At 66.2% G+C, this 25,541-nt stretch overlaps 2 protein-coding genes across 5 annotated transcripts in view; one reads left to right on the forward strand and one right to left on the reverse strand.

Annotated features, from left to right (window-relative positions):
* The window catches only part of MROH1 (maestro heat like repeat family member 1), a 52,883-nt gene extending 36,102 nt beyond the window's left edge, over positions 1-16,781 (forward strand). For all 4 annotated transcript variants that reach the window (XM_042786218.1, XM_042786220.1, XM_042786219.1 and 1 more), the window contains 11 exons: positions 334-499; positions 1,280-1,476; positions 7,608-7,745; positions 8,844-8,958; positions 10,863-11,009; positions 12,348-12,536; positions 13,428-13,580; positions 13,669-13,803; positions 14,034-14,136; positions 14,744-14,809; positions 16,117-16,781. In XM_042786218.1, coding sequence (XP_042642152.1) covers positions 334-499; positions 1,280-1,476; positions 7,608-7,745; positions 8,844-8,958; positions 10,863-11,009; positions 12,348-12,536; positions 13,428-13,580; positions 13,669-13,803; positions 14,034-14,136; positions 14,744-14,809; positions 16,117-16,202 — 1,495 coding nt within the window. In that variant the 3' untranslated portion in view covers positions 16,203-16,781. The remainder of the gene's footprint in view (positions 1-333; positions 500-1,279; positions 1,477-7,607; positions 7,746-8,843; positions 8,959-10,862; positions 11,010-12,347; positions 12,537-13,427; positions 13,581-13,668; positions 13,804-14,033; positions 14,137-14,743; positions 14,810-16,116) is intronic.
* A 1,354-nt stretch (positions 16,782-18,135) lies between these two features.
* BOP1 (BOP1 ribosomal biogenesis factor) overlaps positions 18,136-25,541 on the reverse strand; it is a 62,835-nt gene continuing 55,429 nt past the window's right edge. Inside the window, exons 4-16 of the mRNA XM_042786223.1 lie at positions 24,559-24,713; positions 24,191-24,308; positions 24,003-24,104; positions 23,580-23,792; positions 22,767-22,928; positions 22,310-22,390; positions 21,855-21,924; positions 20,705-20,837; positions 19,756-19,936; positions 19,368-19,656; positions 19,119-19,203; positions 18,623-18,730; positions 18,136-18,436 (exon numbers count right to left, since the gene is read on the reverse strand). Coding sequence (XP_042642157.1) covers positions 18,283-18,436; positions 18,623-18,730; positions 19,119-19,203; positions 19,368-19,656; positions 19,756-19,936; positions 20,705-20,837; positions 21,855-21,924; positions 22,310-22,390; positions 22,767-22,928; positions 23,580-23,792; positions 24,003-24,104; positions 24,191-24,308; positions 24,559-24,713 — 1,851 coding nt within the window. The 3' untranslated portion in view covers positions 18,136-18,282. The remainder of the gene's footprint in view (positions 18,437-18,622; positions 18,731-19,118; positions 19,204-19,367; positions 19,657-19,755; positions 19,937-20,704; positions 20,838-21,854; positions 21,925-22,309; positions 22,391-22,766; positions 22,929-23,579; positions 23,793-24,002; positions 24,105-24,190; positions 24,309-24,558; positions 24,714-25,541) is intronic.

Below are 25,541 nucleotides of genomic sequence, written 5' to 3' on the forward strand. Positions count from 1 at the left end.
CTCCTCCTCCTCCTCCTCGCAGCGTTCCTGCAGCTCGCCAGCTGCAGGGGGCAAGGCGGGAGCTCTGGCTGCCGGTGCCGGGGGAGCCGTGGGGGGTTTGGGGGGTCGCAGGGGGGGGGGGGCGGCTTTGGGTGCCGTCCGAGAGCAGCTTGCGGGGGAGGATCCCGCGAGACAGGAGGCTGCCGTCCGGCACGGCTCTCCTGCCAGGGGTCGGTGGGCGACGCGACCCCGGCGTCCCCTGGCACGGGGCGGGGGGGGGGGGGGGGGGCGATGCCTCCCCTCAAACGAGGGAGCCGGTGCCAGCGCAGCGCTCCCGTCCCTCCTCTCCTCCAGCCACACGTGCGCGATGTGGAGGTCGCTGGCCACCGAGCCCACCCTCACCTCGCAGATCCTGGAGCAGCTCCTGGAGAAGGTGAACAGGGACGTCCCGTACAAGGAGAGCAAGTGCTTCCTGCTGGGCAGCGGATCCGAACGCGTCGCGACCCCCCTGCCCCTGGCCGTAAGTGTCCCCGCTGCCGGTCCTGCCCCGCTCCCAGCCCTGCGGAAGGTGCCGTTCCCCACCCCAACACCTGGAACGCTTTTTTCATTTCCTTGGCTCGGGGGTTTGTGCCAGGCGTGGACTCTGGAAATAACGCATCGCTGTGTAATGCCTATTAGAGCTAATCCACCGGCTCGTAAAAAGCCTCTCAGGTGTCCATCCTCAAGGGAGACCACTTTGCATTTTATCCCTTCAGAAAAAATAAACCCAGCTTGGCAGCTTTCTAAGCAGTAAAGCAGCTGTGAAAATTTCCTCCTCCTCTGAAGGACCAAATGCAGATGGTACAGAATCAGCCGCACTGAAAGCAAGCCCTCCTCCCCTCCCCGCTCTGGTTTTAACACCCCTCTATATTGCGCCGTGTAATTACGGCTTTTTAAATTGGCCGGAATAGGGCTCTGCGAAGGGCTCTGTGTGTGCGTTGTCTTCCTGCCCATAAAACCTGAGCTCTCGGATCTGCTCTCCCTCCCCAGGTAGAGACTTCAAACCTCCCCCAGCTGGAAACACCCAGCCTTCCCGAGGAGCCGTTGCTTTTAACAGCGGCTGTAGCTCCGTCGGAGCTGCGTGTGGGACACGGAGAGGTTACGCTGGGGGTAGATGCCGACGCCTTGTCAGACCCGGGGTTGCAGGAAGGAGCAAAAACCCTCTGGCTGCCTCGCTGGGTTATTTACTAACAGATACCAGCGTGGTGTGGGAGATCCCCTCCTAATCCTCTTCTCCTGCACGCTTGCTCTCTCTCTCCAGGCCACATGTGCTTTGTATGAGATCATGTCTGCTCCGGAGTCTGGGGCAGCAGTGCTGGGACTCTACCCGCCGTTGTTTGTGACTCTCCTGCTGCGCGTCAGCTGCACCGTGGGTGTTCAGCTACCGAAAAACCTGCAGAGCAGGGAGAGGAGGAGCAGCAGCCACGGCCTGGCCCCCCGGAGCCTCCATCCCTGCAGGTACGGCAGAGCCGGGGCGCTGGGCGGCCGGCGCGGCGGGGACGCGCCTACCTGCCATGTGGAACTCATTGTTTGTCCAAACACAACAGCATGTGCTGCGCCTGTGATCGGGGGGCTGGGTAATAACACCCGGGCCATAACGCCTTAGGTATGACGGCCTGACCTCTGGTGCGGTTTGGGCTCTGGGGTTTGGGGGTTTTGGGTTTTTTTGGTGTGTTTTCTTCCGCAGAACACAATCTCTAAATTGGGAAGCATTAGATCAGCCGCCTCTGCAGCCGCAGGGAAAGATGTGCTTTTCAGAGCTCGGGCAGCCGCGGTGCCAGAGCCCTGCCGGGTTGGGTTACCGCCGCCGCCTCCCCAAACTGCCCCCCTGGCTCTCGCAGCGGGTCTCGGGGCCCCCCGGGGCTCGCTGGGGCACGTCGGGGATGGATGAGCGTTTCTCGGGGAGGGAGGGCGGCTCCGCTTCCATCTGGGATGAGGAGGGGAAGCTGGAAAGAGCCAACTCCTTGGCTTCGCCGCGTCGATGGCTGCAGCACGTCTCGGTCACGCCGAATTGCTGCCCCTTGAGCGAACGGAGCCGGGCCACGGTGCCGTCTTCCCCCCACGTAGAGGTGGCAGTGCCGAGCCACCGCGTCTGGCTTGCCCTCCTGGGGTGCTTTGAGCCCCTGGGGTCCCTCGCCGCTGAGGAGGAGACCCGGGGATGGGAGGGAGGGCTCGGGGCCCAAACAGCAAAGGGCTGCTGTGCCCCTGCTTCTACTGGCGCTTCTGGCTTGTTCCGCTCCTGCCCTGGCAGGGGGCTCAGAAATCAGCGGTGTTGCCGGTCACCAGCCCTGAGGGGCTCTCCCTTCACAGCCGCCAAGCCCGCGGCGCCGAGGGTCTCCGTGGAGGCGCAGAGAGCTGCTGCTGGCACCCGCTTGGCCGGGTAGTTCAGGCTTCGCCTTCCCCTGGCCTGTGCCCCCCCGCATCCCAACTTGAGCAAAACCGTACCGGTTTGGCTCTCTCCGGCCGGGGCTGTGCCCAGCATTAACGCTTCATCGTCAGAGGCCGGTAAGTGGTCCTGGCGGGGTACCGGGAATCCGCCGGTCCCCTCGGGGCGAGGCTCACGGGGCCTTGCAGGACCCTTGCAGCACGGCTCTGGGCTGGGGTGTCTCCTCCCTTGAGGAGCTGTAAGGTCTCTCCGTCTTTTTGTCTTGGTAAACGCCCTCAAATAGGTGCATCGAGCGGCCATGGGCTGGGCGGGCAGCGGGGTGCGATCAGCAGCTTTTTAAAAAGGTCTGTTCAGGTCCTGGCCTCTCCCTGCGGCCGGATCTTTTGGATTTTAAAAGAGCGGTGTCGTAAAAAAATGATTTCTCTGTTGTGAGAGGCCCTGGAACCCCGAAGGGCCAGTTGCTGAACCCAGGCGAGAGCTGCTGAACGATCCTCTGCTCGAGCCAAACAGCCCGGTGCAAACACCGAAGCGCGGAGCGGCACCTGTGCTGGCCCTGCGCAATTCGTCGCCTTTAGGAAGTGAGGCTGCTGAAAGGGCCCCTGCAAGCGAGGCGCTCCCCGGCCGCAGAGGGGGAGGAGGCCGGTGCACCCTTCTGCCAGGTCGGAGCATCCCCGGCTCCCGGCCGTTGCCAGCAGAAACGTCGTGCCGGGCGCGGCGGAGGCAGAGCCCGTGCTGGGCGAGCTGCCGGGCGATCCCACCCCCCGGCCTTCAGCGAGTCCCCTCCCGGGAGCGTGAGGCTGACGAGCGGGACCTGCGTTTGCTTGAAAGCACTTGAAATTCGTGGGGATGTTGGGGTTGACCCCCCCACCCCTGGCAGCGAGGGCAGGAGGGGCTGCAGGCTCACCGGGGGTCGGGGGGCAGGGAGCTCCTTCTCTGGAGCTCCTTCTCCAGCCACCTCCTTGCTCCCTCCACCAGCAAAACGTCTCAAGGGTCTCTTGGGGCTTGGGCTGGGGAGGAAGCTCTGCCCTGATTTTCAGTTTTATCCTCTTGTGGGTTTCCAGACTTGGGCTTTTTTGACTGGCTATGATTAGCCTTAGGGGAAAAACGAAAAGGTGGAGGAGCCCATAAAGGCACCAGACGAAGCAGCAGCGAGCTGAAAGGGCTGTGGCAGCACTTGACAGTTGGTTTGTCAGGTCCCCACGGTGAAGAAAGGCCGTTCCCTTATCCCGGGCAGAGCGACTGGGAGGCCGGTGCTGGGCGCAGCGAGCGATGCCCCCGTCCCCAGGTCGGGAAGCTGCTGCTCAGGCGGAGGGTGACGTCTCCAGCAGGGAGATGTAATGAGTGGAAACAGGTTGTTATGCTGGATGGCAGGGCTGCTATCTGATTAGGGTTTTATTTAGACCACATGTGGAAATAAAATGAAACGCACCCCATGTGTTGGAGGAGCAGGTTGGGTAAGGCCGATCAGGGGTTGCCCCGTGGCCGTTCTGGCGCTGCCGCTGCGGCGTGCCGAGCTTGTGGCACTGGCCCCGTCCCCTCGGGGTGTTCTGCGCGGCGGCGGTTTGGGGTGGCTTCATGCAGATCCCCCCGCCGGGAGCGGACACTCGCGCTGCCTTTGTGGCTTTGGGCTTGTGCAGCCAGAACTGTCTGTTCTCGTCAGGCTCTTCCCCCTTAACGACTCCTGGAAGAGAGGCGCGGGCCGATCCCAGCCAGCCCCCGTGCCATGACACGGGGAGCGCCGAAGGAAACTCGAAGCAACTGGTCGCCTCCCAGGGAAGGAGACGTAGGAGCCAGAAATGCCTGCTCGTCCTCCAGAAGCGTCTGGGCTCCAAACAGCATCGGGGACGGTGAACTGGAGCTAGGGCCGGGACCGCCGCTCCACCCGTGGAGCGGGGCTGGGGCGGGATGAGCCCCCCCGGGCTCCTCTCGGGGGGCTCCCCTCGTGCTGTCGATCCCAAGAGCCTGAACCATCGGGGGGCAGGAGCCCCCCGGATCCTTGTTGTGAGAAAAGCCGAGGTGCCAGCCGCAAGAAAGGAACCCGCAGCTCTTCGGCACCCGCCTCCCAAGTGTGGGTGGGGGGAGCTCCCCCCCCCCGGCCCCTCTCCTGCAGCCCCCCAGGAGCAGCTCGGTCCTGAGCTTTGCTGGGTGAAGCTGGGCAGGATCGTACCAGAGCCACTTTCTCGCTGGTCCGAGCCCACGGCTTGCATCTCCGTGGCTAGTCCAACCGTGGGTGAGCTTGCCCTGCTCTGCTTCGCTCCCTCGGGACCGCGGTCGGGGGGGTCGCACGCGGCGCCTGTGCCCTGGAGAAGGGGAAAAAGGCTCCTTTGCTGCTGCTCCCTGGACGTGGCGTTGCGTTCCTTAGTGCCGCTGCCCCGCTCTCCGCTTGATCTTGCAGGTGTCGGTGCAGAGCAGCCGCGAGCCCCCGGTGACATCGCCTGCTTTTGGGGAGCAGGGGAGAGGGGCTGCGCCGTGCCGGCTCCTGCCCCAAAATCTCCAGGGCCCGACTTGGGGGGGGACAGGGAGTGGCGCGGGGTCCTGCTCCGAGCCCCGTTTCGGCTCCTGCTCCGCGGGTGCAGGCAGGTAGCCGTGGCTGCGCCTCCATGAAGTCATCGGTGATCGGTGGAGGGGGAGCAGTCTTTGTCCGACGCGCAGAGAAACCGCAGGGATGTGAAATTCCAGCCTTGTCCCAGGAGCTGGTTACAATATCAAAGTAATTTCCTGTACGCGTTTTGAATTCTAAGTCTCCATGATATTTAAATGCCAAAGAGAGATGGTAAAGGTGAATATGATAGCTTGGCAGGAAAGGGAGGTTGGAAGACACGGGCTTTTGTTGGAAAGGAAGGAAGTGTCTATAGGACACTGTGGAAAAAGCAAACCTTGTGAATGAAGGGCTTTAACCATCTGTCTTGCAGGAGCAGCCTCTGATTGCGCCGGGGCTTAACCCCCGGCGCTCGCCTTGGGCTTTTTGGCTCTTGCTAAGGAGCTGGAGAGCCTGGAGTTGCAAATTGGGAGCCGAAAACTCGGGGAGGTTCAAGTGGGAATCCCGCAGCTGGCACGCGGGGGCTTTGCCAGAAGGGTCCCTCCCGAGGAGCCACCCGTGAGCGCCGGGCTGGTGCCGGGACGTTGCCTGGCAGCCCTTGTCCATGGCCGAGGAGCTGGTGGGATCTTCACTGGCCCCTCTTGCCTGTGAGAATTGGCCGGGAGGATTTTTTTTTCTTATGCTGCAAGAGAACAAATCCCAGTGCAGCCTTCGTGGACTAAACTACAGATTCACCTGTATGCAAGCTTTGAATGTTGAGGCTTACGGAGTTTTCTTGCTCTTGTTAGTGGCCCTCAGGGTGCGGCAGGAGGGGGATCTCCATTGCCCCAAAGCTGGAGTGCGATTCAGGGTAGGCTTTGGGAGTGGGGGGCTCCCTGCCAGCATGGGCGAGAGCCCCGGGGGTGGGCTGAGGGGGCCGGAGATGTACCGGGTAATCACGCCAGGATCAGGTCTTGGGGCAGAGGGCCTGGCTCGGTGCTCGGGGGCCGGTAAGTGCCCAGGGCTGTGGCAGCGTGCGGTGACGATTCCTGCCCTTGGGAGAGCGAGGGCGCGGGGATGGACGTGCCACAGGCGCGGCCGAGCGCCCGCTGAGCGCCGGCGCTGGGGCCCCGGTGGGGCCCGGCTGCATCCGACCCGCTCCAAGGCCCCCGGGGGAGTGGGGCTGCCCGCTGAGTGGTGGAGAAGGAGCCCTGGGGTTTACCCCAGGCTGCTGGCCGGGGTCAGAGGCTCAGCCCGTGGAAGGACCCCTCTAAATGGAGACGCACGCACGTCCGGCTCGGGCTCTCTCTAGCTGAAAACTCGCTGAAAAACTCTGAAGGGCTGCGTGGCCAGACTCCAAAACAGTAAAACCAAGAGTGTTACATCTACCAGCAGATTGGCATGGACAGACGGTGGAAAATACTTCTGCCTAAGGTTTTCTTTAATTAGTAATTAATCCTTTGTTGCCCTGCAGTCTTCACGGCGCAGGGATGCGTAAAGCATGCTGAAAGGCTCCCCACCAGTCCGGGCTTTTCGCAAGAGCTGAGCAAGCTGGCTCAGCCAGCGCTCGTGCTCCTGCTGCTCCCTTTGCCGTCACCAAGGGAGCCGGCTCGGCGGCTCCTCCGGGCGCGTTTCGGAGGGCAGACTCGGGGTTTTGGCACCGTCTGCCCCGCGGGTCCGGAACCGTGCCACGGTGTGAGTCTGCTCGCAGGGGTCGGAGCGGAGGAGTCTTGTTTGGAGCACTGGGTGTGGCTGTGCCAAGCAGGAAAGCAAACCTGCGTTCTCCTGCTTGTCTCCTTTCCTGCTCCTCCTGCTTTGGCCGTGGGCTGGCGCTCAGCTGGAGGGGCTCGTGTGAGTCGGGCACTGGAGGAGCCCCAGCCCCACTCCTGATAAAACGGCCAGAGCAGCGCAGTCCCGGGGAGGCCTGGCATGGCAGGGTGTGCTTTCCCGGATTACGCTGGGCCAGTGTGTATTTTACATCGTTAGTCTCAACCTGGGGCGTGCGGGAGGCGTGCTTGGGACGTGCTTCGTTAAGGCAAGCCGGGCTCGGCGGGGTCCCGCAGCTGCTGGAGGACGAGGCTGTGATGGAGCCCCAGGGGTGCCCCCGCTCTGGGGCTCGGGGAGGGGGGTCACGGTCCCTCCAAGCACCGGTCCCTTGGCACCGCAGCTTGGCCCATCCCCACGAGAAGCTGAAAGAGCAGGAACCCAGCTCACAAGCTGAAAGCCCTTCGTGTTGAGACAGTCTTACTAAATTATGTTTTCTTTGTGTGTGTGGTAGCTGCATTCCTCGTGCTTGTATTGAAGGCTAAGATTTATCCATTGCTAATATTTGTTTTGTTTGACAGGATAATGTATGTTTCCCATATGTTGCTCTGTGCTTGCAGCAAAATAATCCCTACCTATAAAATATTAATGCAAAAAAACCCCCTCCTTAAAGTAGTTCTGGACTTCTTTACTTTTCAGTCTATTGTCTTGGATCACTTTAACGGCAAACGTCACGGTGCAAATGGAAGTAGCAGTGAGTTATGGGCTCGTCTCACTCCAGCTAAAGCCCTCGCATAACTCATCCCGTCCTCAAGCACCCGAACGCCTCCCGCCTGTCCCGGCACTCCCCGGGCAGGAGGTTCCCTCGCCGGGCCGGGCGGGTGGGCTGCCGGACCCTCACGGCCGTGCCTCTCTCCCCAGCCGTGCCGTGGAGACGCTGAAGGTGATGCTGGCCCGGGGGGGCAGCGAGGAGGTGGCCCGGGCCGTGGGCAACGCCGGCGCCTGGGACCTGATGGCGACTCCGGAGAGGCACCACGACGGCGTCGCCGTGCTCGCCGGGTAAGGGAGCGGGGACAGCACCCCCGCAGCAAGCGGGGACGGGGCGCGCCGCGGCCCCGGGGAGCTGCGACGCCTCCAAGCCCCTGGGGCAGTCCCGCTGGCTAACCGCCGCATCCCCGAGGCACGGGGCCAGCTCTGTCCCCAGCCGGCTGGAAGCGGCCCGGGGGGGCTGCGCTGCGTTTTGGGGTGGGGGGGTGGGGGGCTGGATGCGGCCGCCGTGTGCCCGGCGGCTCTTCAGGCACCCCAGCCAAAGCTTTGCCGCTCTCAGCTGCTTCGCCGTGCTCCCCTCGGGGCTCAGGCTCCCGCTTCCCTCCCAGCCGAGCTACCGTGGGCACCAAAAAGGTCCCAGGTGGAAACTTTTTTTTTTTTTCCCCCCCCCCCTCTTTCGCTGCTGCCGAAACGGCCTCGTGGTTCATCAGGTTCGATCCCTGCCCGCCCTTCTGCCGGCCGCACAACCGCGTGCCAACGGCGGCGAGGCCGGGGGCCGCCCGCAGCCCGCTTCGGTGGCGCCTGGTTCAGCCGGGGACTTCGCCGTCCCTCCACCCAGCGCCGTTAATAGCTCTTGGACGGCCGCGGAGGAGAGGAGCGGTTTGGGATTTTCCAGTATTTGCAAAAACGCTTTATTGAACCTCCCAAACGCTTGAGAGTGTCTCGTCCGAAACAAAACCCGTCCCTCCTGGGCAGGGTCCGCCGCAGCCGGCTCCTGCTAGGGTGCCCGGCGCGCCCCAGGCGTGGGCTCGGTCCGGCCCTGCGCTTCGTCCCCGGTCGAGCGGGTGGCAGGAGGGGACGGTGCCAGGCCACGGCCACCGGCTTTGCGGTCCGGGCTGCCGGCGTGTGCTGGTCGTGCCGAGCAGCAGGGCGCAGAGGCGTGAGGGACGGGCGGCGCAGGCTGCTCCGAGCACCCCGGCCCGCGGCGCGGGACGAGGTGGCCCCTCGGCTGAGGCGCGTCGTGGCAGCCCCACGGCGCAGGGCTCGGTGCCGGCACTTCACTGCCCTCGGTGGCTCCCAGAGCCCTGGGCGGAGGGGCTCGCCGGCTTCCTCAGAGCCCCCCCGCCCCGGGGCAGCCTCGGGTGACACGCGTGCCGCTTCTGTTGGCAGCGCGATGGCACGACACGCCGGCCCCCGGCTCCCCCTGATCGTCAAGAACCTCGTCCCAACGCTGAGCAGCGTCTTCGACAGCCAGAGGATCACCACCACCGCCTTCCTCGCCGAGGTGAGCTGCCGGCTGGCTCCTGGCCGGCCGCCTTCCCCTGCGGCCGGGCTGCGGGTTAAGCTGCGGCGGGGCTCTGCCCGCCCTGCTCGGCTTCCCGACCCTCTGGTAGAGGGGATGGCAGAGACGCGCTCGCAGGAGTCCAACTCTGAACACATCACCGCCATGAGCCAGCAAACCGTAACTCCGTCCTTACGTACCACCCGAAGGAATGAAGTGACTCAAGTCCTTTCCCCTCGCCGGCAGCGCAGCCAGCAGACTGTAACACTAGCTCTCCGTACATACCACCTTAAAGCCCTGGGCCACTCGAGGAGTTTTTGTTACATAAAGGAGCACCTTATGCCAACAGTGCAGAACTGTATTCCCCCCCCCTTTATAAACCACCTTTTAAATTCTCAGCTGCTTAAGCAGCCTGGGATTAAGGCACTGTTTTTATTTTCTGTTTGGCTGGGGGAGCTGCCGGCCCGGCTCTTGGAGCCTGTCCCAGAATCTGCTTTAGTTTTGGAGTGTGGTTGGCCCTCTGCATCCTTAAAGGGTTTAAAATAGCAGCTTTGCCTCACCGTGGAGCTGGAGGGGAAGGAAGCAAATGCCTGTGTCTCCCTCTCTCAAAACTGATGAGGTGAGAGCTCAGTCCCTTTTCTCTCGGCCGTGCCAGTGACGGAGATGACAGAGGGGAAGCGAGGAGGGGGACGGCCACTGGGCTGGAGCAGCGGGAGGACGGGCAGCACGGGGCCGGTGTGCAGTACCCCCTGCCCCCCCCAGCCTCCGCGGGGTGCCCGGGGCGGCAGCAGAGGTGCTGTCACTGCCCCCACCCGCGCCAGCCCCTGGCGCCCAGGGGGGTGCTGCCGGTGCCCGCGCCTGACAGCCCTCGCTGCCCAGCCCGAGCTCTCAGCTCTGTGCTCCCACCCACGGTGCCTGCGTGCGGGCCGGGTCTCGTGTCGCGGGGTCCCTCTCCGCCCCGGGGCTCCTGGGCTCTCCGCAGTGGGGACCGGTGTCAGTGGGTGCGCGCAGGGAGCCCCCGGAATCCCTGCCCTGGGGCTGAACCCCAGCGCAGCCGCGCCGGCACCCATTAACCCAGACGTGCCCCTTGGGTGCCGGGCTCCTGCCGACCCCGCTGGCTGTGGAACCTCCTTTCCCTAAAGCCCTGACCCCTCCGGGACGGGACGGGCCCCGCCGGGCAGGGCCAGCGACAGTCCTTGGAGCACAACCCGCTTCCGTACGTGGCTCTCCCTCCCCACGAGGCAGGGGCTCAGCGAGGAGGGTCAGCGGGAGAGCAGCCCTGCCGCCTCCAGCCAGCCAGGTCTCCTGGATTGTTCTTGAGTCTCTGCCTGGCCGGCTCCTCCCGGCGCTGCTCGCCAAAAGCTCCGGTTGTGCTTCTGCTCAGCTGCTGGGGATGCTCCCAGGGGCTCCGAGGAACATGGGGGGTCCAGGTGCCCCTGTACCGCTCACCCTGTACCGTGGCAGTGCCCCAGCCCGGGGGATGCGCTTGGATCCCTGTAAATACTCCCACCTCTCCCAAGCCAGCCTCGTCTCACCTGGCAGGCGATCTCGGGGGTGAGGATTTAGCTTTTGTGTAGGTTTTCTGGGTTTCTCCTGGCTGTCGGTGCTCACCCGGGGTTCCCCCTTCTTCCCAACTTGGGGTCCTCAGTTTTCTCGATTTACCTGTTCTGAATTATCGCAGGTTCTCTATATCCAAGTGCCTGGCTCGGGGCGCAGGGATGCTGGATCTCCGGATGCAGGGATCTGTGGATGATGCAAATAGGGAGCGAGGGCCTGGGGGGTGCTGGGGCTCAAACTGAGGTTCCTCCCCAGGGTGAAGGAGTCAGAGCACCCAAACCTCGGCCGCCGTCTCCCTCGTGGTTCGCGGGGCCCTGTCCCGTCGGTGCTGAGACTCTCTTCTGCTTCAGCTCCTCAACAGTAACGTGGTGAACGACCTGATGCTGCTGGAGACCGTGATGGATAACATGACGGGGAGGCAGAAGGACTCCTGCATGCTGGTGCGGATGCTGGCGCTCCGGGGACTCGGCAACATCGCCTCCGGCTCGCCGGAAAAGGTGAGGGCGTGCGCCGAGCTCCCTGCCCGGGGAAGGGAGCACGAGGCCCCGGGGAGATGCTGCCGGCCGCAGGCGGCGGGGTGGGGGTTTAGGCGGGACAGTGGGGCTCTGGAGGAAGACCCCGCATCCTCGGGGGGAGGCTGCCCGGCCGGAGCGAGCCGGCTCGCCCTGGGGCTGCCCACCCACGCAGGCAGCGAGTCCCGCGAGCCTGTTCGAGACCTGTGAGCCCCTCGCCCTTCCCTGGGGGGTTTTGCCAGCTGACAAATGGATCCTTAAAAGCAAAGCGCTCCCCTGTCCCGACGATGGGGTTCAGGCAGGCAGAGCTGGTATCCCCGATACCGATGCTGACGCACCTTGCAGCGGGGAAGCGGCAGCTTAAACCCCCTTTTCCCAGCCGGGAGAGGAGCCGACGCCGCAAACCCCACAGGCGTGGGAGCATCTGCCCTGACCCCACAGCTCTGCTCACCTGATGGCTGATCGGCGGGGGCTTGGCAGCACCCCGCTCCCGTGCTCGCCCGTGCCAAACCCCAGGAAGAGGTCACAGGCTGGCCAGCCCCAAGACAGACAGTACGCTACCGTGATCTGCTGATAAAGTATCAGTAGCTACTAAAAATACCGTTCTGCTGGCGTAAGCCCAGCCAGACCCGCTGCACTAACAGCAGCCAGAGCTCTGGGCTGTGTGAGTCGGGGTGCTGCCTCGGGGAAGCAAAAAAACCAGCAGCTCTGGCAGCACAAGCCCTGGTGAGGATGAGGAGGGTGGCGGCGAGCCGGGGCGATGGCAGAGACGAGCTGTTCGTTGCCAGCTCCTCCGCTCAGCCCAGCCGCATTTCCAGCCCAAGAGAGCTGCCCCCCCCCCCCCCCCTTCGTCCGCGATCTGCTTGGGCGACCCGGAGCGATGCCGGGCGGGCGCGGGTCTGGGGGGGCTCCTGCCACCCCGGGTGGCTCAGGGACAGCAGTCTGTCTGTCCGTCCTCGCCCCTTCCCAGCCCCGCGCTGGACGGCACGGCGGAGTTTGCAAGGCCGAGCGCTCAGAATCCAGCGGTGGCAGACGTAACGTGGCTTACACAAAGTTCCTCTCCCCCTTCGCTGAGCGTTCACCGGCCTCGAATCACGCAGCGAAGGGCTGCCTCGAGGGTTCCAGCGGGACGCAGTTACCGCGTGCGGTGACTGGCCTGTGCCGGGGATGCTTTGCCCGCGGCAGTCGCAATTTCAGTTTTCTTCTGGCTCTTTCTGGCTGGAAGCGCAGCCTGGGGCAGGAGCCTGCTGCAGGGCGCCCAGGGGACATGTCCCTGCCAGGCTGGCCCCGCGGGGACCACGTTTCTCGCTGCTTCCCTTGCAGGTGAGGAGGCACGGGGCCAAGCTGCTGGCCTCCATGGTCAACGGCATGGATGACAAAGACGACCCCCACAACCTGGTTGCGCTCGAGGCCATGTCCAGTCTCTCCAAGCTCCTGGATCACGTGGAGGAGAGGGACATCCAGTCCATGCTCCTCCACATCGCCATCAGGATCCGGCCCTTCTTCGACAGCGTAAGGCAGCCCGGGGCCGAGCTCGTGCCTTCGCCGCCGTGTCGGAAACGGCTCCTCGGGCGTAACGGAGGGGCCGTGTGCGGGCGCAGCCAGAGTCCTGGGGGTGTCAGTCCCCGGGGGATTTCACTGCCCTTAGCACTCCCCGTCCGTCCCCAAACCCCACCAGCATCACCCCAGGGAAGCTTGATGCTTCTCCCGCTCGGCTTGCCGCCCGTCCCTGGGCTCGAGCCTCGTCCTCTGCTCCTGCGCTCAGCAGCTGCAGCCCCGCCGGGAGCATCCCCCCCCCCCGGCCAGGCCCTCCCTGCCCTCCCCGTGCTCCAGCTTTGGGGGTGTCACCTTTGTGCTGCTCCCCCCTGGCCTGAGCAGAACTGCAGCCAGGGGCTGCCCAGCTCCCTCCCCGGCGGCGTACCACTGCTCTGCCCCTGCCAAGAGCCGGAGGGTGCAGCATGGAGACACCCCTGTCCCCCAGCTCGGTCCCCAGCACCTCCCGGGCGCTCCCTGCCAGCTCGGGGCGGGGGCCTCCAGGCCAGCGGGAGCAAAGGGGGGATGATGGTGGCTGAAATTTGGGATGAAGAGGTGCGGGGTGCTCACTGGGTAGGAGGGAGTGACTTTACACCCCTGACACAGCCTGTCTTCAGCCCACGGGTGGTTTTGTTATTTCCTGGTGAAGAATTGTCCAACACGGTTTTCAAAGGCAAACAAAAAAGCGAGCTGGGGTCCTGCAGCTGAGGCCTGGGGCAGCCTGGGGCGGAGGTGCTGAGGGTTCAGGACAGACGGGCAGCCGTTTGTCGTGCTGCCCTCCAGCCTGGGACGCGGGGGGGGGCTGGCGGGAGGTGCCCGGGGCAGGTCGGTCCCTGCTGAGCCCTGCTCGTCCCCCCCCCCCGCCCGCAGGAGCAGCCGGCCCTCCGCCAGTCCTCCATCGTGCTCTTCGGCAACCTGACCAAGTTCAGCGAAGGCAACTGCGAAGTCTTCTTCGAGCAGATCCTGAACGGGCTGGTGACGCTGCTGCTGCACCTCCAGGACCCGAAGCCGGAGGTTGTCAAAGTGAGTGTCCCGCCGCCCGTGCCGCGGCGATCCTGCGAGGTGCTGAGCTCCGGAGGGCACGCCGCAGCCTCCCCTCTCTGTGCCGCAGGCCTGCAAGTTTGCCCTGCGCATGTGTGGCCCCAACATGGGCTGCGAGGGGCTCTGCGACATGTTCCTCAACCACTTGCGGGAGGAGAGGAGCCTGCACTACGGGGAGTTCATGAACAACGTCTGCAAGCACCTGGTGAGCGCCTGCCCGAGCCCGTGGCGCCGGTGCCGGTGTCGTGGGGGGGGGGGGCTGCTGGGCTGTAAAATCCTCAGGGTCCTGCCCCTGCGTCCGTGCCCCCCCAGCCTGGGTCCGTTCCTGGGCTGCCTTCGGCCTCTCCCCGGGAGCTTCCAGGAGATGGTGCCGGCGCTGCAGGTCTGGTGTCCTCCTGCCTGACCTGCCCTCCGGGGCGGCTCTTTGTCCCCTAGATGCAGAGCTACCCCGAGATGCTGAACCGCCTGATCTTAACCAACCTCTTCTACTTCAAGAGCTCCTGGGTGGACATCCGAGCGGCCGCGCCCATGTTCATCGGTAAGGCTGCCGGCGTCCCGCACCGCTCCTCCTCCTCCTCCTCCTCCTCCTCCTCGGCGCCGGTGTCCTCTCCCCGAAGGGGTGGGTGCCCGTCCCTCTCGTCCTGGGACAGCTTTCGGCCCCTGCTCTGCTGGGAGGGCACCGTGGGTGAGCGGGGGCTGCTGGAAGCAGGCAGGTCATCTGCGCCCAGGCCTGGGGACGGGCACGCGCGCGATGTCCCCGGCTGGTGCCAGCACCCCAGGAACTTTTCTCCAGCCGCTTGCCGCTAACGCCGGCTGGGTGCAGGGGGGCTGCAGCGGCCGGAAAACGCGCGGCCGGTTTGCAGCGGCCGTGGGCTGCCCGGGCGGTGGCCTCGGTCCATCACTTTCCAGGCTCCGGGTGCAGCAGGGGGGTGAGGTTACGGTGAGGAGCAGCGCGGCCAGGAGAGCTGCCTCAGCCCCGTGCCCCCAGCTCGGGGTGTTTCTGCAACACCCACGGCGGTCCTGGCCTGGGCGGGTGTTGCCGGCGCAGGGGCGAGCGACCTGGTGCCGCCGTTACCCGTCTCCTTGGATGTGGGGCTCCCCGGTGGGATCCAGCCCGAGCCCTGACTCTTGAAATTCTTCCTCAGGCTTCCTGGTGCTGCACGTGGACGAAGACCACTGCCAGCAGGTGGACCTGGACCAACTCATTTCGGGTGAGTAGGCGCTGCCGCCCGCGGCTTTCGCCGGTTTGCAGCCCGGGGGCTCCTCTGGTGGGTGCCAAGTGGCCCCCAGACCCCGCAGCCCGGCACGGCCCCGCCGGGCTGCACCGCAAACCCCGGCCCTTGTCGGGGCTCGCAGGCTCTTTGCAGTGGCTTAGTGTAAGCAGGGTTTGTTTGTAACGTGTTAACCGTTAAAAGGCAGAGTTAAGGCTCGTTATGAAGGGCTAATAAAAAGTCAACTTGAAGCTGGTGGCATTTTGGAGCAGAGTTAAGTAATTTTCCTGGATTTCAGGGATTTTTTCCCTGTCACTAGTGACCTCATAGTATATAGTAATGCATGGAAACTTTTGGATTGTTCCAAGGGAGCTTAAAAAACACTAAAAAAGGAAAAACTATCTTTCCGTTGGCTCCCTGAGCCCTTCCAGAAGAAAGAGGCCTGTCTGTTTGAAACAAGTGAAAGATAATCTGCCTGCGTGTGAGTAATCGCTGGAGCGAGCAGGCCTGGATTGGGTTGCTCGAGCTTCCCGTGTTGAGTGGCTCGGCCGTGCGGGGTCCGGGGGGGCTTCAGCGCTACAGCCCACCCCGGGGCGCCCCCGCGGCTGCGCCCGGCGAGGCACGGGGATGCCGCGAGCCGGGGGGCAAGCGGGCAGGGAAATCAGGGGAGCCTGGCTCGCCCGGGGAGTCGGGGGGATCGGGAGGGAGGCGAGGGCTCTCCTGCGCCGGGTAAACAAGCTACTGGAAAAATATTATTATACTTTTACTGCTAGGAAAAACTACCTGGATTGTTTTCTTACTACTGGGAGCTGTTCCAGGCATTAGGAAATCGTGCTGATAGGGGAGGCTTGGCCCGGCGAGCGTCTGCATGGCCCCACGGGCCCCTGGGGACCCCGCTCCTGGCTCCGCTCCCCTCCTTGGCCCCAGATCCCCGCGTTGGGGCCCTTCCCCTCCCCGGGGCGGTGCAGGAGGAGCCCCACCAGCTTCAGCCGGTGCCCCAGGGAGCCCCCCCAGTCCCACCGCCCCGGGCCACAGGGCCGGGCTGGGCTGGCAGCCTCCGCAGCACCATCCTGCTGCCGTGGCGTCGGTCCCCTGGGCTGCAGAGCTGTGGGCCGATGACGGGGGGGGGGGGACTGGAGCAGGGGAGGGGGCTGGCAGAGGGGCCCCAGCGTCCCTGGGGCTGGAGTGGGATTCCTCCTTCCTGGTGTGACGGAGCAAAGCCCGGAGGCGGCTTCGCCTGCGCCGGGGCAGGGGTGGGTGGCCGTGGCCCCGCAGCCCCCAGCCCGGCCCTGCTCTGCTCCTTCCAGCTCTGAACCTGCTCCTGAAGGACCCCGTCCCCGCCGTCCGCGTGAAGGTGGCGGAGACGCTGGGCCGTCTCGTCAGGATCCTGTGAGCCCCCCCCCCCGGGGCACCCCGGCTCCACCGCAGCAATAGTTGGGTCTGCTCGTGGCCGCCGTGAGCCCCACGGGCACCCGCCACGTCTTCCTGCACGGAGCACCCGCCTCGGGGCCCGGCTCGCCTGCCTCCAGGGCAGCTCCATCATCTTCCTCCGCTCCGGCCAGCCCGCAGGAGCCTGCCCAGCGCCTCCGCCAACCCCCCCCCCCCACCCCCAGCACCAGTTTGGCCCAGCCGCGGCACCGCGGTGGCCGGAGGACACGGTGGGCGTGTGGCCCCTCGCTGCAGGCTGCTGGATGGGGTCCCGGTTGACTTCTGGGCTGAGGGTCCTGGGCGGGGGACCTCAGTGGCGGCGCGGCGAGGGAAGGGGCTGCAGCTGGGGGGAGCAGGACGGAGCCTGCGTGTCCCCCCCGCACCCCCCGACTGCCTCCAGCCCCTCGTCCCACCCTGCTGCTCCCCGATGCTGAACACGGGGCCTTGCCCCCCCCCCCCCCCCCCAGCCCTACTCGATGAATGTGACCGTCCTCTCGACACACGTGTACATAAACGTATTTTTAAATAAAGCTCTTTGCTCCTGGCGCGTTGTGGCGGGGTGAAGCGGGGGGGTGGCCCCCACCCCTGGCTGTGTGAGCGGGGTTGGGGCTGGGGGGAGCCTGGGGGGGGGTGGGGCACAGGGGAAGGCGCTGGCTGTGCCGGGATTCCCCTTGGAGGAAGATGCTGGGTCTCCTCTTCCCCTCCCCGTGCCAAAGATGAAGCCCAGAACCAGGCCTGGCTCTACTCGGGGTGTTTCCCCCCTTTCCCCCCCCCGTCACACGTTTCTGTCCCTACACCCGAGCTCCCTGCTCTGGTCACCTCTGGGCTCTTTTTCTCCTTTGGGCGCCAATTCTATCCTGGTTCCTGCTGCTCCCGGCCCCGCTCTGCTCCTGGGCTCCTTTGCGGGGATGTCTGTGTGAGAGGGGGGGGTGCAGGGGGCTGGGCAGGGGCCTCTGCGGGCGCTTCCTCCACCACCAGCAGCAGCTGAGGGAGGTGTGGGGCGGCAGCGGTCCCGTAGCATGACCTGGCCCCCTCCTCCATGGCACTGGCACGTGTATCCAGCGGTGTCAGTGGTAGTCCTGGCCTCAGTAGGGCTCAGAGTGAACGCTCCAGGGCAGAGCTGCTCTGAGAGGCAGGAGTGGCTTGTGCCCCATGCTGCAGGGAGGGTGGGGGGGAGGCAGGAGGGGTGCTGGGAGCTCCTGGCCCTGGCCCGGCACAGCGGAGCCCGTGGGCTCTGGTGTGGGGCCTTTTTCTGTTGCTGCGGGACAATCATCCAGCCCCACCGGCTCCTGGGGCCAAAACAGCTCTGAAAGCTCCCACGACCCCTCCAGCAGCCCAGCTCCGGCGAGGCGGGGGGGATGCCAGGGCTGACTGGGCAGGGAGTTGGGCTGCACCGGGGCTGGGGCTGTGCCAGGCCCCCCCACCAACCGGGGGGTGAGCAGGGGGGACACCCCCGTGGCCTTTTCCCACTTGGGACGTGGAAGCTCGCTGTGGTGGGCTCCTTGTCTCAGGGTCGATGGCCAGCTCTGGCCCACGATCCCCACTCTGGGACGAGCCCAGGCGACGTGGGACCCCGCAGCAGGGGGGTCCCACAGGGTGCAGGGGGGCCACACCGGCTCCGGGCAGCCCCCAGCCGTGGTGTTGTGGGGTGTGAGCTGGCGTGGGGGGGGCGAGTGGAGACCCGAGGGCGACTTCATCCCATCTTCTGCCCTTCCTCCCAGCCCTCCGCCCCATCCCCTGCCCACCCCCCCTCATCCTTCCCCCCCACCTGGGGCACTCGGGGGAAGGGGGGATGGTGATGTGCCTGGGGGGGGCAGGGGGTGCAGCAGCACCGCGCAGGGGGATCCAGGCATCCCCCGAAGCCTTGGGCCAGCGATGCAGGACAAAGCAGCGCAGGATTATCCAAAAAAAAAAGAGTTTAATGAGCAAGGCCCCGGGAGTGTGGGCGCAGGAGCGACGTTCCCGGCGGGGCGCGGCGGTGCCGGTGCTGCCCCTCGCCCGCAGGGTGCTGGTGCTGGGGGGTGGGGGGTGGTGTTGGGCAGCAGTTACGTGTAGAGCCGGATGGTCCCGTCAGCGCCAGAGGAGAAGACCCAGGGCTGGGTGGGGTGGAAGAGAACGTCGAGGACGCCCAGGTCCAAGGTGATCGCGTGGCCCTTCAGCACCTTCACGGGCACCAGCAGCGGGTTCTGCAGCAGGTCGCTGGGGCGGGGCAGAGGGGTCAGTGCTGGGGTTCGGCTCCCTCCCGCCCACCTCCCTGGGGGACCCCCAGAGTCACCCCACAAGCGCTACTCCCCGCGCCCCCCCCCCCCCCCGCCCTCCCCTCCAGGGCTTGCCAAAGGAGAGGGGACCCCCCACGCCGGACCCCCGGGGCTCCCCGCTGCGTACTTGTAGACCATGCCGTGGCAAACGATGACGGTCCCGTCGTCCGAGCCCGAGGCGAAGAGCGGGTAGTGCTTGTGGAAGGCCACGCTCCGCAGCGCTTTCTTGTGGTGCCTGCAAAGAAGTTGGGGGCGATGGCCGGGCGAGGGGTGGACGCTCCATCCCCAGCCCCACGCTTGGCCGAGGCGCCTGCGCAGGGACGGGCTTTACGGAGAGGAGTGGGCAACTGGGACAGACTGGGACCTGCTGGGGGCAGCTCAAACCACAGAGGCTTTGCCCCTGCTGAGCCCACGGCCCCCCCCTCCCCGGCCCTGGCACACGGGAGCTGGGAGACACCGACACGCTGGGCAGGGATGGCTGCTCCTGGCACAGCCCCCACGGGCTCCGTCCTGCTGCCAGGTCCCAGGAGAGGACGCAGCCCCGGGAGAGGCCCCGTGGGGTCTGGGGGTGTGGGCAGGTTAACGGGGAGCGGGCAGAGGCTGGCCCCAGCCCCGGCGCTCACCGCAGCAGCTGGTAGGGTCTGGTGGAGAGGTCCAGGTCAAACCAGGCCAGCTTGCTGTCGTAGCTGCCGCAGATGATGTTGTCGCCTGTGAGAGGGAACAGGGAGTCACGGGGGACACCAGCAAACCCCACGGTGTCCCGCCAGCACCCAGAGCCCTGCCCGCACCCCAAGCAGCCTGGCTGAGCGGGACACCCCGCGCCGGCTCACAGGACCTGGGCAGGTCCCCGGGGAGCACCGCAGGCCACGCACCTCCAGGGTGGATGGCCATGCTGGACACCCACTTGCAGTTCGTCATCAGCTTCTTGGTGAGCTCCTGCTTGAGGAGGTTGTAGACGCGGACGTAGCGCTGGGTGGCCACGAAGAAGTAGGGCCGGATGGGGTGGAAGAGCACGCACTGCACCAGCCCCTTGCTCTTGCGGAAGGGGTTCTGGCTCCAGCGCTTGCTGGCCTGGTGGATCAGCACTTGCATGTTGCTGTTGTCGGACACGACGCTGGCGAAGTAGTCGCCTTTGCCGTGCCAGGTCACCTGCTTCACGGCCTGCGGAGAGCGGGGACAGCCGTGGGTCAGACCCGGCAGCGGGCCTGCCCCACGCTCCCCCCTGGGGAGCCGCAGCTCCCCGCCCTGCCCCGTCCCTGCCTTGCTGTGCTGGACGACCAGCCGGACGCCTCTGCTGTGCTCCTCCAGCGTGGCCGTCGCCCACCGCACGGGCTGGACCCGCTCCTCCTCCGGCGCCACGTAGGACTCGAGCAGCTGGTCGGTGGCCCCGTAGAGCAGCTTGTCCCCCAGGCAGGGGTTCACCAGCAGCACCGACTGCTCCCTGCAGCGTGGGACGAGCGTACGGGTCAGGGCAGCGCCGGGGAGGGGAAACCCCTCTGCAAGCCCGGTGCCGCCGTGGGCTGGCCCCAGCACAGGGCCGGGGCCGCGGGGAGGGATGTGTGGGACGCTGCGAGCAGTCAGGCCAGCAAAGAGACGAGAGTGAGAACATGGGGGAGCTCTGTCATAGCCCGAGCGCCCCAGGAAGGATGGTGGGACCTGGCTGGTTCCTCCACCGGAGGAGGAATGAAGAACGAGGGCCACCACAAGAAGAAGGAGGGCCACCATGAGAAGAAGGAGGGCCACCATGAGAAGGAGGGCCACAAGAAGAAGAAGGAGGGCCACCACGAGAAGAAGGAGGGCCACCACGAGAAGAAGGGCCACCACGAGAAGAAGGAGGGCCACCACGAGAAGAAGGGCCACCACGAGAAGAAGGAGGGCCACCACGAGAAGGAGGGCCGCCACGAGAAGAAGGAGGGCCACCATGAGAAGGAGGGCCACCACGAGAAGAAGGAGGGCCACCACGAGAAGGAGGGCCACCACGAGAAGGAGGAGGGCCACCAAACAAAGAGGGAGGCAGGGTTGCAGTGAGCAGAGGTGGCTTTGAACACCACAGTGTGTCCGGCCTCGCTGCTGGGGGTGCCACGAGTTTCCAGGTTCTCCTTGGAGGCCGGATGGGCTTTGGGAGACTGGGGGGGTGGGGGGAAAAAATCTGCCCCAGCTCAGGGAGGTCCCGGCTGGAGGATGGCGAAGGCCACGCTGGGAGACTCACACGCAGACGGCCACCAGGCAGACGGTGGGGTTGGGGTTCCAGGCGAGGCTCTTCACCACACCGCCCACGGGCAGGGTCTTCATGCAGCGAGCCGTGCACACCTCCCAGAACCGCACCGTGCAGTCATCGGAGCCTGCGGGACAGGGCACGCTTCTGAGTGTCTGTGTGTGGGTCCCCCCCCGCCCCGGGGGCTGCCACGGCTTGGCTCAGCAGCACGGGGCTCGTCCCCAAGCCGGAGGGGGCGAGCAGCCCCAAATCCCCGTGCCCCGCAGCACTGCAGCCTTCCTTCGGGGAGGAGCGCCGGCACCCCGAAGGCGAGACGTGACCGGGGGGCTGCAGCCCCCCACCCCGCTCCCTCCAGCACCGCGGCTCTGCCCGTGGGGCATGGGGGGGGGTGCGGGGGGGGGGTGTGTCCCCCCTCCGAGGCGCAGGGCTCCCGGCGCAGCTGCCGTGCTGGCAGCACGCCTGGCTCGGCCTGGCACGGCACGGCGTGGCCCCGTCTCGCTGCGAGCCGCCGGCCGGCAGCTCCCCGGGCCGGCTTTTCCGCGGGCAGGCAGGGCAGGAGCAGGTAGCCGGCGGCCCCGCGCGCGTGTCCCCGCAGGTCGGGTTATTTTTAACGCCTGATCTCAGCCACTTTCCCAGCCCGGGGCCAGGAATTCCACGTTGTGCAACCGACCGACACCGCGGCCACCGGGAGCTGGCAGCCTGGAAACTCCAGCGCTATAAAAAGCACATGTGCCTTTGTGGGCTGTTAAACTGCCATCTGCTCTCCATCTCCAGCCCCCCGCCAGCCGCGCAGGGCTCCGCCGTTCACTCCTCCAGCCTCACTTTCTCCACTGCGGAGCGGGAGGGACGCAGGCTCCTGGGTGGGGTCCCGAGAGCGGCTGGAAAAACCCACGGAGCCTTCTGGAGGCAACACGCCTTCCCGCAGGCCGGGGGGGGGACACACGCTGCCGGCTGGGGCAGCCGCAGGACTCCCCAGGAGGCTCCCAGGCTTCCCCCACCCACCCCGGGCCGTGCAGCGGCACCGGGGGCTGGCCAGGCTCCCCGGCGCCCGGCAGCGCAGGAGCCCCGGGGTCTCACACGTGTGGGGCCAGGTTAGCGGCACCGGCGCGTTTGGGGTGCCCCGGTCTGGGGAGCCAATCTTTACCTGACACCAGCCACTGCCCGCTGGGAGAGATGCTGAGGCAACGCACCAGGCTGGTGTGCCCACGGTAGACCTGGGGAGGGAGATGGGAGGAGGGTGAGGGTCCCCCCCCGGCCCAGCGGCTCCTCTGCGGGGACCTCCCCGCGTTCAGCAAGGAGGGAGAGGGGGGTCTGGGGTCGTTTGCGTGCGCAGGAAAGCAGAGATGTGTGTGCTGCTGGTTCCCACCCCCCCCCCCGCATGACCACACTCGGGGCACCCCACTCTTTTCCTGGGGCAGGGCCCCCGCTCTGCCCAGCCACGAGCCCCGTCCTGCCTCATCCGACACAGGCAGCTCCTCTCCCTCCGGGCCGAGGGGCAGCAGCCGTGCCCAGAGCAGCCGTTACGGGTGCCTGCTCTCACCGGGACCGGCCGCCACGGGCACGGCACGGCAGCCCCCCGCGCTCCACGCGTCCACTCACCAGGGCCTGGGTGGACGGGAAGGGCTGCAGGTCCCGCGGCTTCGGCAGCTTGGGGATCAGGTCCTCGGGGTCCACGTTGACCTGCGAGAGGCAGGCGGTGAGACACAACCAGGCTGCACCTCGGCCTCCCCTCGGCACCGATCCGGGTGCCCTGCGTGCACGGGCTGTCCAGCCCCGCTGCCCCAGGGCCGGCTCCGGCTGGGAAGCCCAGGCTTGGGGCTCTGAGCCGCAGGGGGATCATAGGACAGAGGTTCTGCAAGCGGGGGCACAGCCCCAGCCCAGCTCCCGAGCTCTGCGGTGAGCTGGGACCGGCGCTGCGGGTAGGTGAGGGACTCCTTTAGGAGCGGCAGGTTGTGCCGCAGAGCATCGGGGCGCGCACAGGAGCAAGCAGAGGCCAGGCTGAAACGTCCCCAGGACACCCGGGCAGGGGCTGGGGAGGGGTAGGAGAAGTCCTCACCCGCATTTTCCTCTGGCGTGGGCAGAGGTAGAGGTCCAGGCAGCGCTCGAAGCGCTCGTGGATGAAGCGGGAGTAGGCAGGCACTGCCCGCAGGCACCGGTACTGCTGCGGCACGAAGTTCAGCTTCCGCTCGGCCGGCTCCTGCTGCTCCCAGGCCAGCTTCTGCGGGACGGAGGGGACCCACCTCAGCAGGGCTGGCAGGAGCCCTGGCTGGCGGGGTGCTGCTGCCCCGACCCCGGCACATCCCCCCCTCCCTGAGCGCGCCAAGAACCATCCTCGAGCTGGTTTCTCACCTCAGCCTCCTAGGGGTTTGCTGCCCTCCTCAGCCAGGGGGTTTTTCTGCCCTCCTCAGCCTCCCAGAGTTTTCCTGCCCCCCTCAGCCGAGGTTTTTCTGCCCTCCTCAGCCTCCCAGAGTTTTCCTGCCCCCCTCAGCCCACCAGCGTTTTGCTGCCTGTTTTTCCCCGCTCCCAGCCCCTGGGCTGAACGTGTCTCTGGGCGCGGGATGCCAGGACAAACCCCGCACCAGGAGACCCCGCAGGGGTTTAGTTTGGAGGCCGTACCTTCCCGTCACAGGGACACCCCGCTCCTTGGGAGGTGGCCCCACTTCTCTTTTTATTCAGGGGGCTGAGGAACCTTTGCTTTCATTTCCCTTGCAAGGTCTCGACTCTTGTGGTCTCCAGGGTGCCCCTCTGAGGTGCGGCATTTCCCCCGCTGCCCTCCCCAGCCCAGCAAAGCCCCCACCTCGGGTCCTGGCACCTACTGAGCTCCCCATGTGCCCAGAGCTTTCCCCTGCGGCTCCCGGTCCCCCCTCACCTCCTCCTCGCTGAGCAGGTACTCGGGTGGGGGGTTGTAGGACTCCTCGTGCCCCGGCAGCTTCATCTTGGGGGCTGGGACGTGCATCTTGTGGCGACCCAGGATGGAGTTGGGATCCTCATGGGCCCAGAGGTCGTAGTACGTAGGTGTGTCGTCCTTGGGCTTACGGGGCTTGATCCAACCCATCTTGATGGCGTGGACGAGCTTGGAGACCTGTGGGGCAAGGAGAGGTCAAGCCCGGGAGCCACGGGACTCCACAGGCCTGGGGAGGAGGAGGTGTGGGATGTGAGGATGGAAGCGAAAGCCACCGAGCACAGCCCTGGGGGGCTGCACAGGACCGGAGGGCTTGGCACGGGTTTACACGTGCAGCAGGAACCAGCCTTTGTGCTCCCAGCTCACCCAGGGTGCCGTCAGGCCTCTCACCTTCTCCTTCTCGATGAGGGAGGGGATGAAGCTCCGCTTGTCCTCTGGGCGATTCGTCACCGGGTGGATCATGACCTCGTGGGTGAAGAAGTCAACGGCTGGCTGCGGAGACACAGACCCGCGTGGCGGTGACCGCTGTGCTGCCCCTGCCCGTCTTGGCTCGCTCGCAGGGTGTGCCAGGACCTTACCTCGTAGGGGTTGAAGTGGACGTCCCCAAACTGCCCTTTCTGGAGCCGATGCACCAGCTCCACCTGCTCGTCCGTCAGCTTTATGTCTGCACCCGTCATCTTGTCCTGGACCGTTCGCCTGCGGGGAACCGAGTGAGGCAGGGCTAGGGCTGGGCCGCAGCCTCCGTCCCCGATGGTGGTACAAGCCCCGCCACCTCCAAGCCCCGAGCTCCCAAAGCGACGTGCCAGGAGCCACATCGGGGGGCCTCGAGGTCTCCAGCCCGTCCCCTACAGCCCCAGGCTCCGGGGAGTCGCGGTGTTTCACGCCCCGGCGCGCACGGCCACGCGCGCTCCCCGTGCGCGGCCGCGGCCTTCCCCGACGTGCTCACCAGTAGTCGGGGTTCTCCATCTTCTCCAGGAACAGGTCCAGCTCGTCCTTGTTCCGGATGGGCTTGTAGATCTTCCGCCCGTCCAGGTCGTAGCCGATGTGCGGGAAGTCCTCGTACCACTCCATGGGGATGTTGCCCACCGTGTTGCGAATGTCCTGGAGGGCAGCGGCGGGAGGGGAGGGCAGGGGACACCATTTCAAGCAGATGCACCCCTGGGGGCCCGCGGGGTTGAAAGGAGGGGGGGGGGGGCGGGAAAGCCGTGTGATGTCCCCTCCCCTGCCCACGTACAGGGTGAACCCCGCTGCCTCCAGGCACTGAAAAGCAGTAATGGGGCGCCCAGGCAGGCACCCGGGGCTGGAGAGGGGTGCCCCGGGACGGGGGAGGCTGGGACTGAACCCCAAAACTGCAGTGGGCTGGGGGGGGGGGGGGTCTGACCTCTGTCCAACCCCAGAGCCCTGCCCGGCCCCGCGCTGCGGGACGTGCAGCCCCCTCCTCCACGCTCGGGGTAGAGGACGCAAGAGTCAAGGGAAGCAGCGCTTGGGCTCGTTTACCGCAGCAGGAAGCGTTTTTTATAAAAAAAAAAAAACAAAAACCAAAACCCCCAAAAAGCCACCAGCTCCGTTTAATGGGCTTGCTGAACGGCAGCGGCGGAGCGCGGGGGGCTCGCGGGCGGTCAGCACCGCCGCGGCCCAGCACATTCCGCCGCCCGTCCCGCAGACGGGGAACGGCCTCACATTTTCCGCCCGCCGGCTGCCAGGCCCCTGCAGGCGCACGCACACGCGCGCCCGGCCAGCGCCGCCGGGCCTGGCTGCCCGTACCGGGAGCAGGCGGCTGCCCGCAGCCCACCAGCGGCTTCAGCCCTCCCCGTGGGCTCGGTGGCCACCGGGGTCGGCGCGTGGCCACGAGCCCCCACCCCTCCTCCCGGCCCCGGCATCACGGTGCGCTGGTGGTGGGGGCCGGCCGGTGCCACGGGCACGTTTCGG

This window comes from Tyto alba, unplaced genomic scaffold (assembly GCF_018691265.1).
Source record: "Tyto alba isolate M040663 unplaced genomic scaffold, T.alba_DEE_v4.0 Super-Scaffold_9, whole genome shotgun sequence".
Lineage (NCBI taxonomy): Eukaryota > Metazoa > Chordata > Aves > Strigiformes > Tytonidae > Tyto > Tyto alba.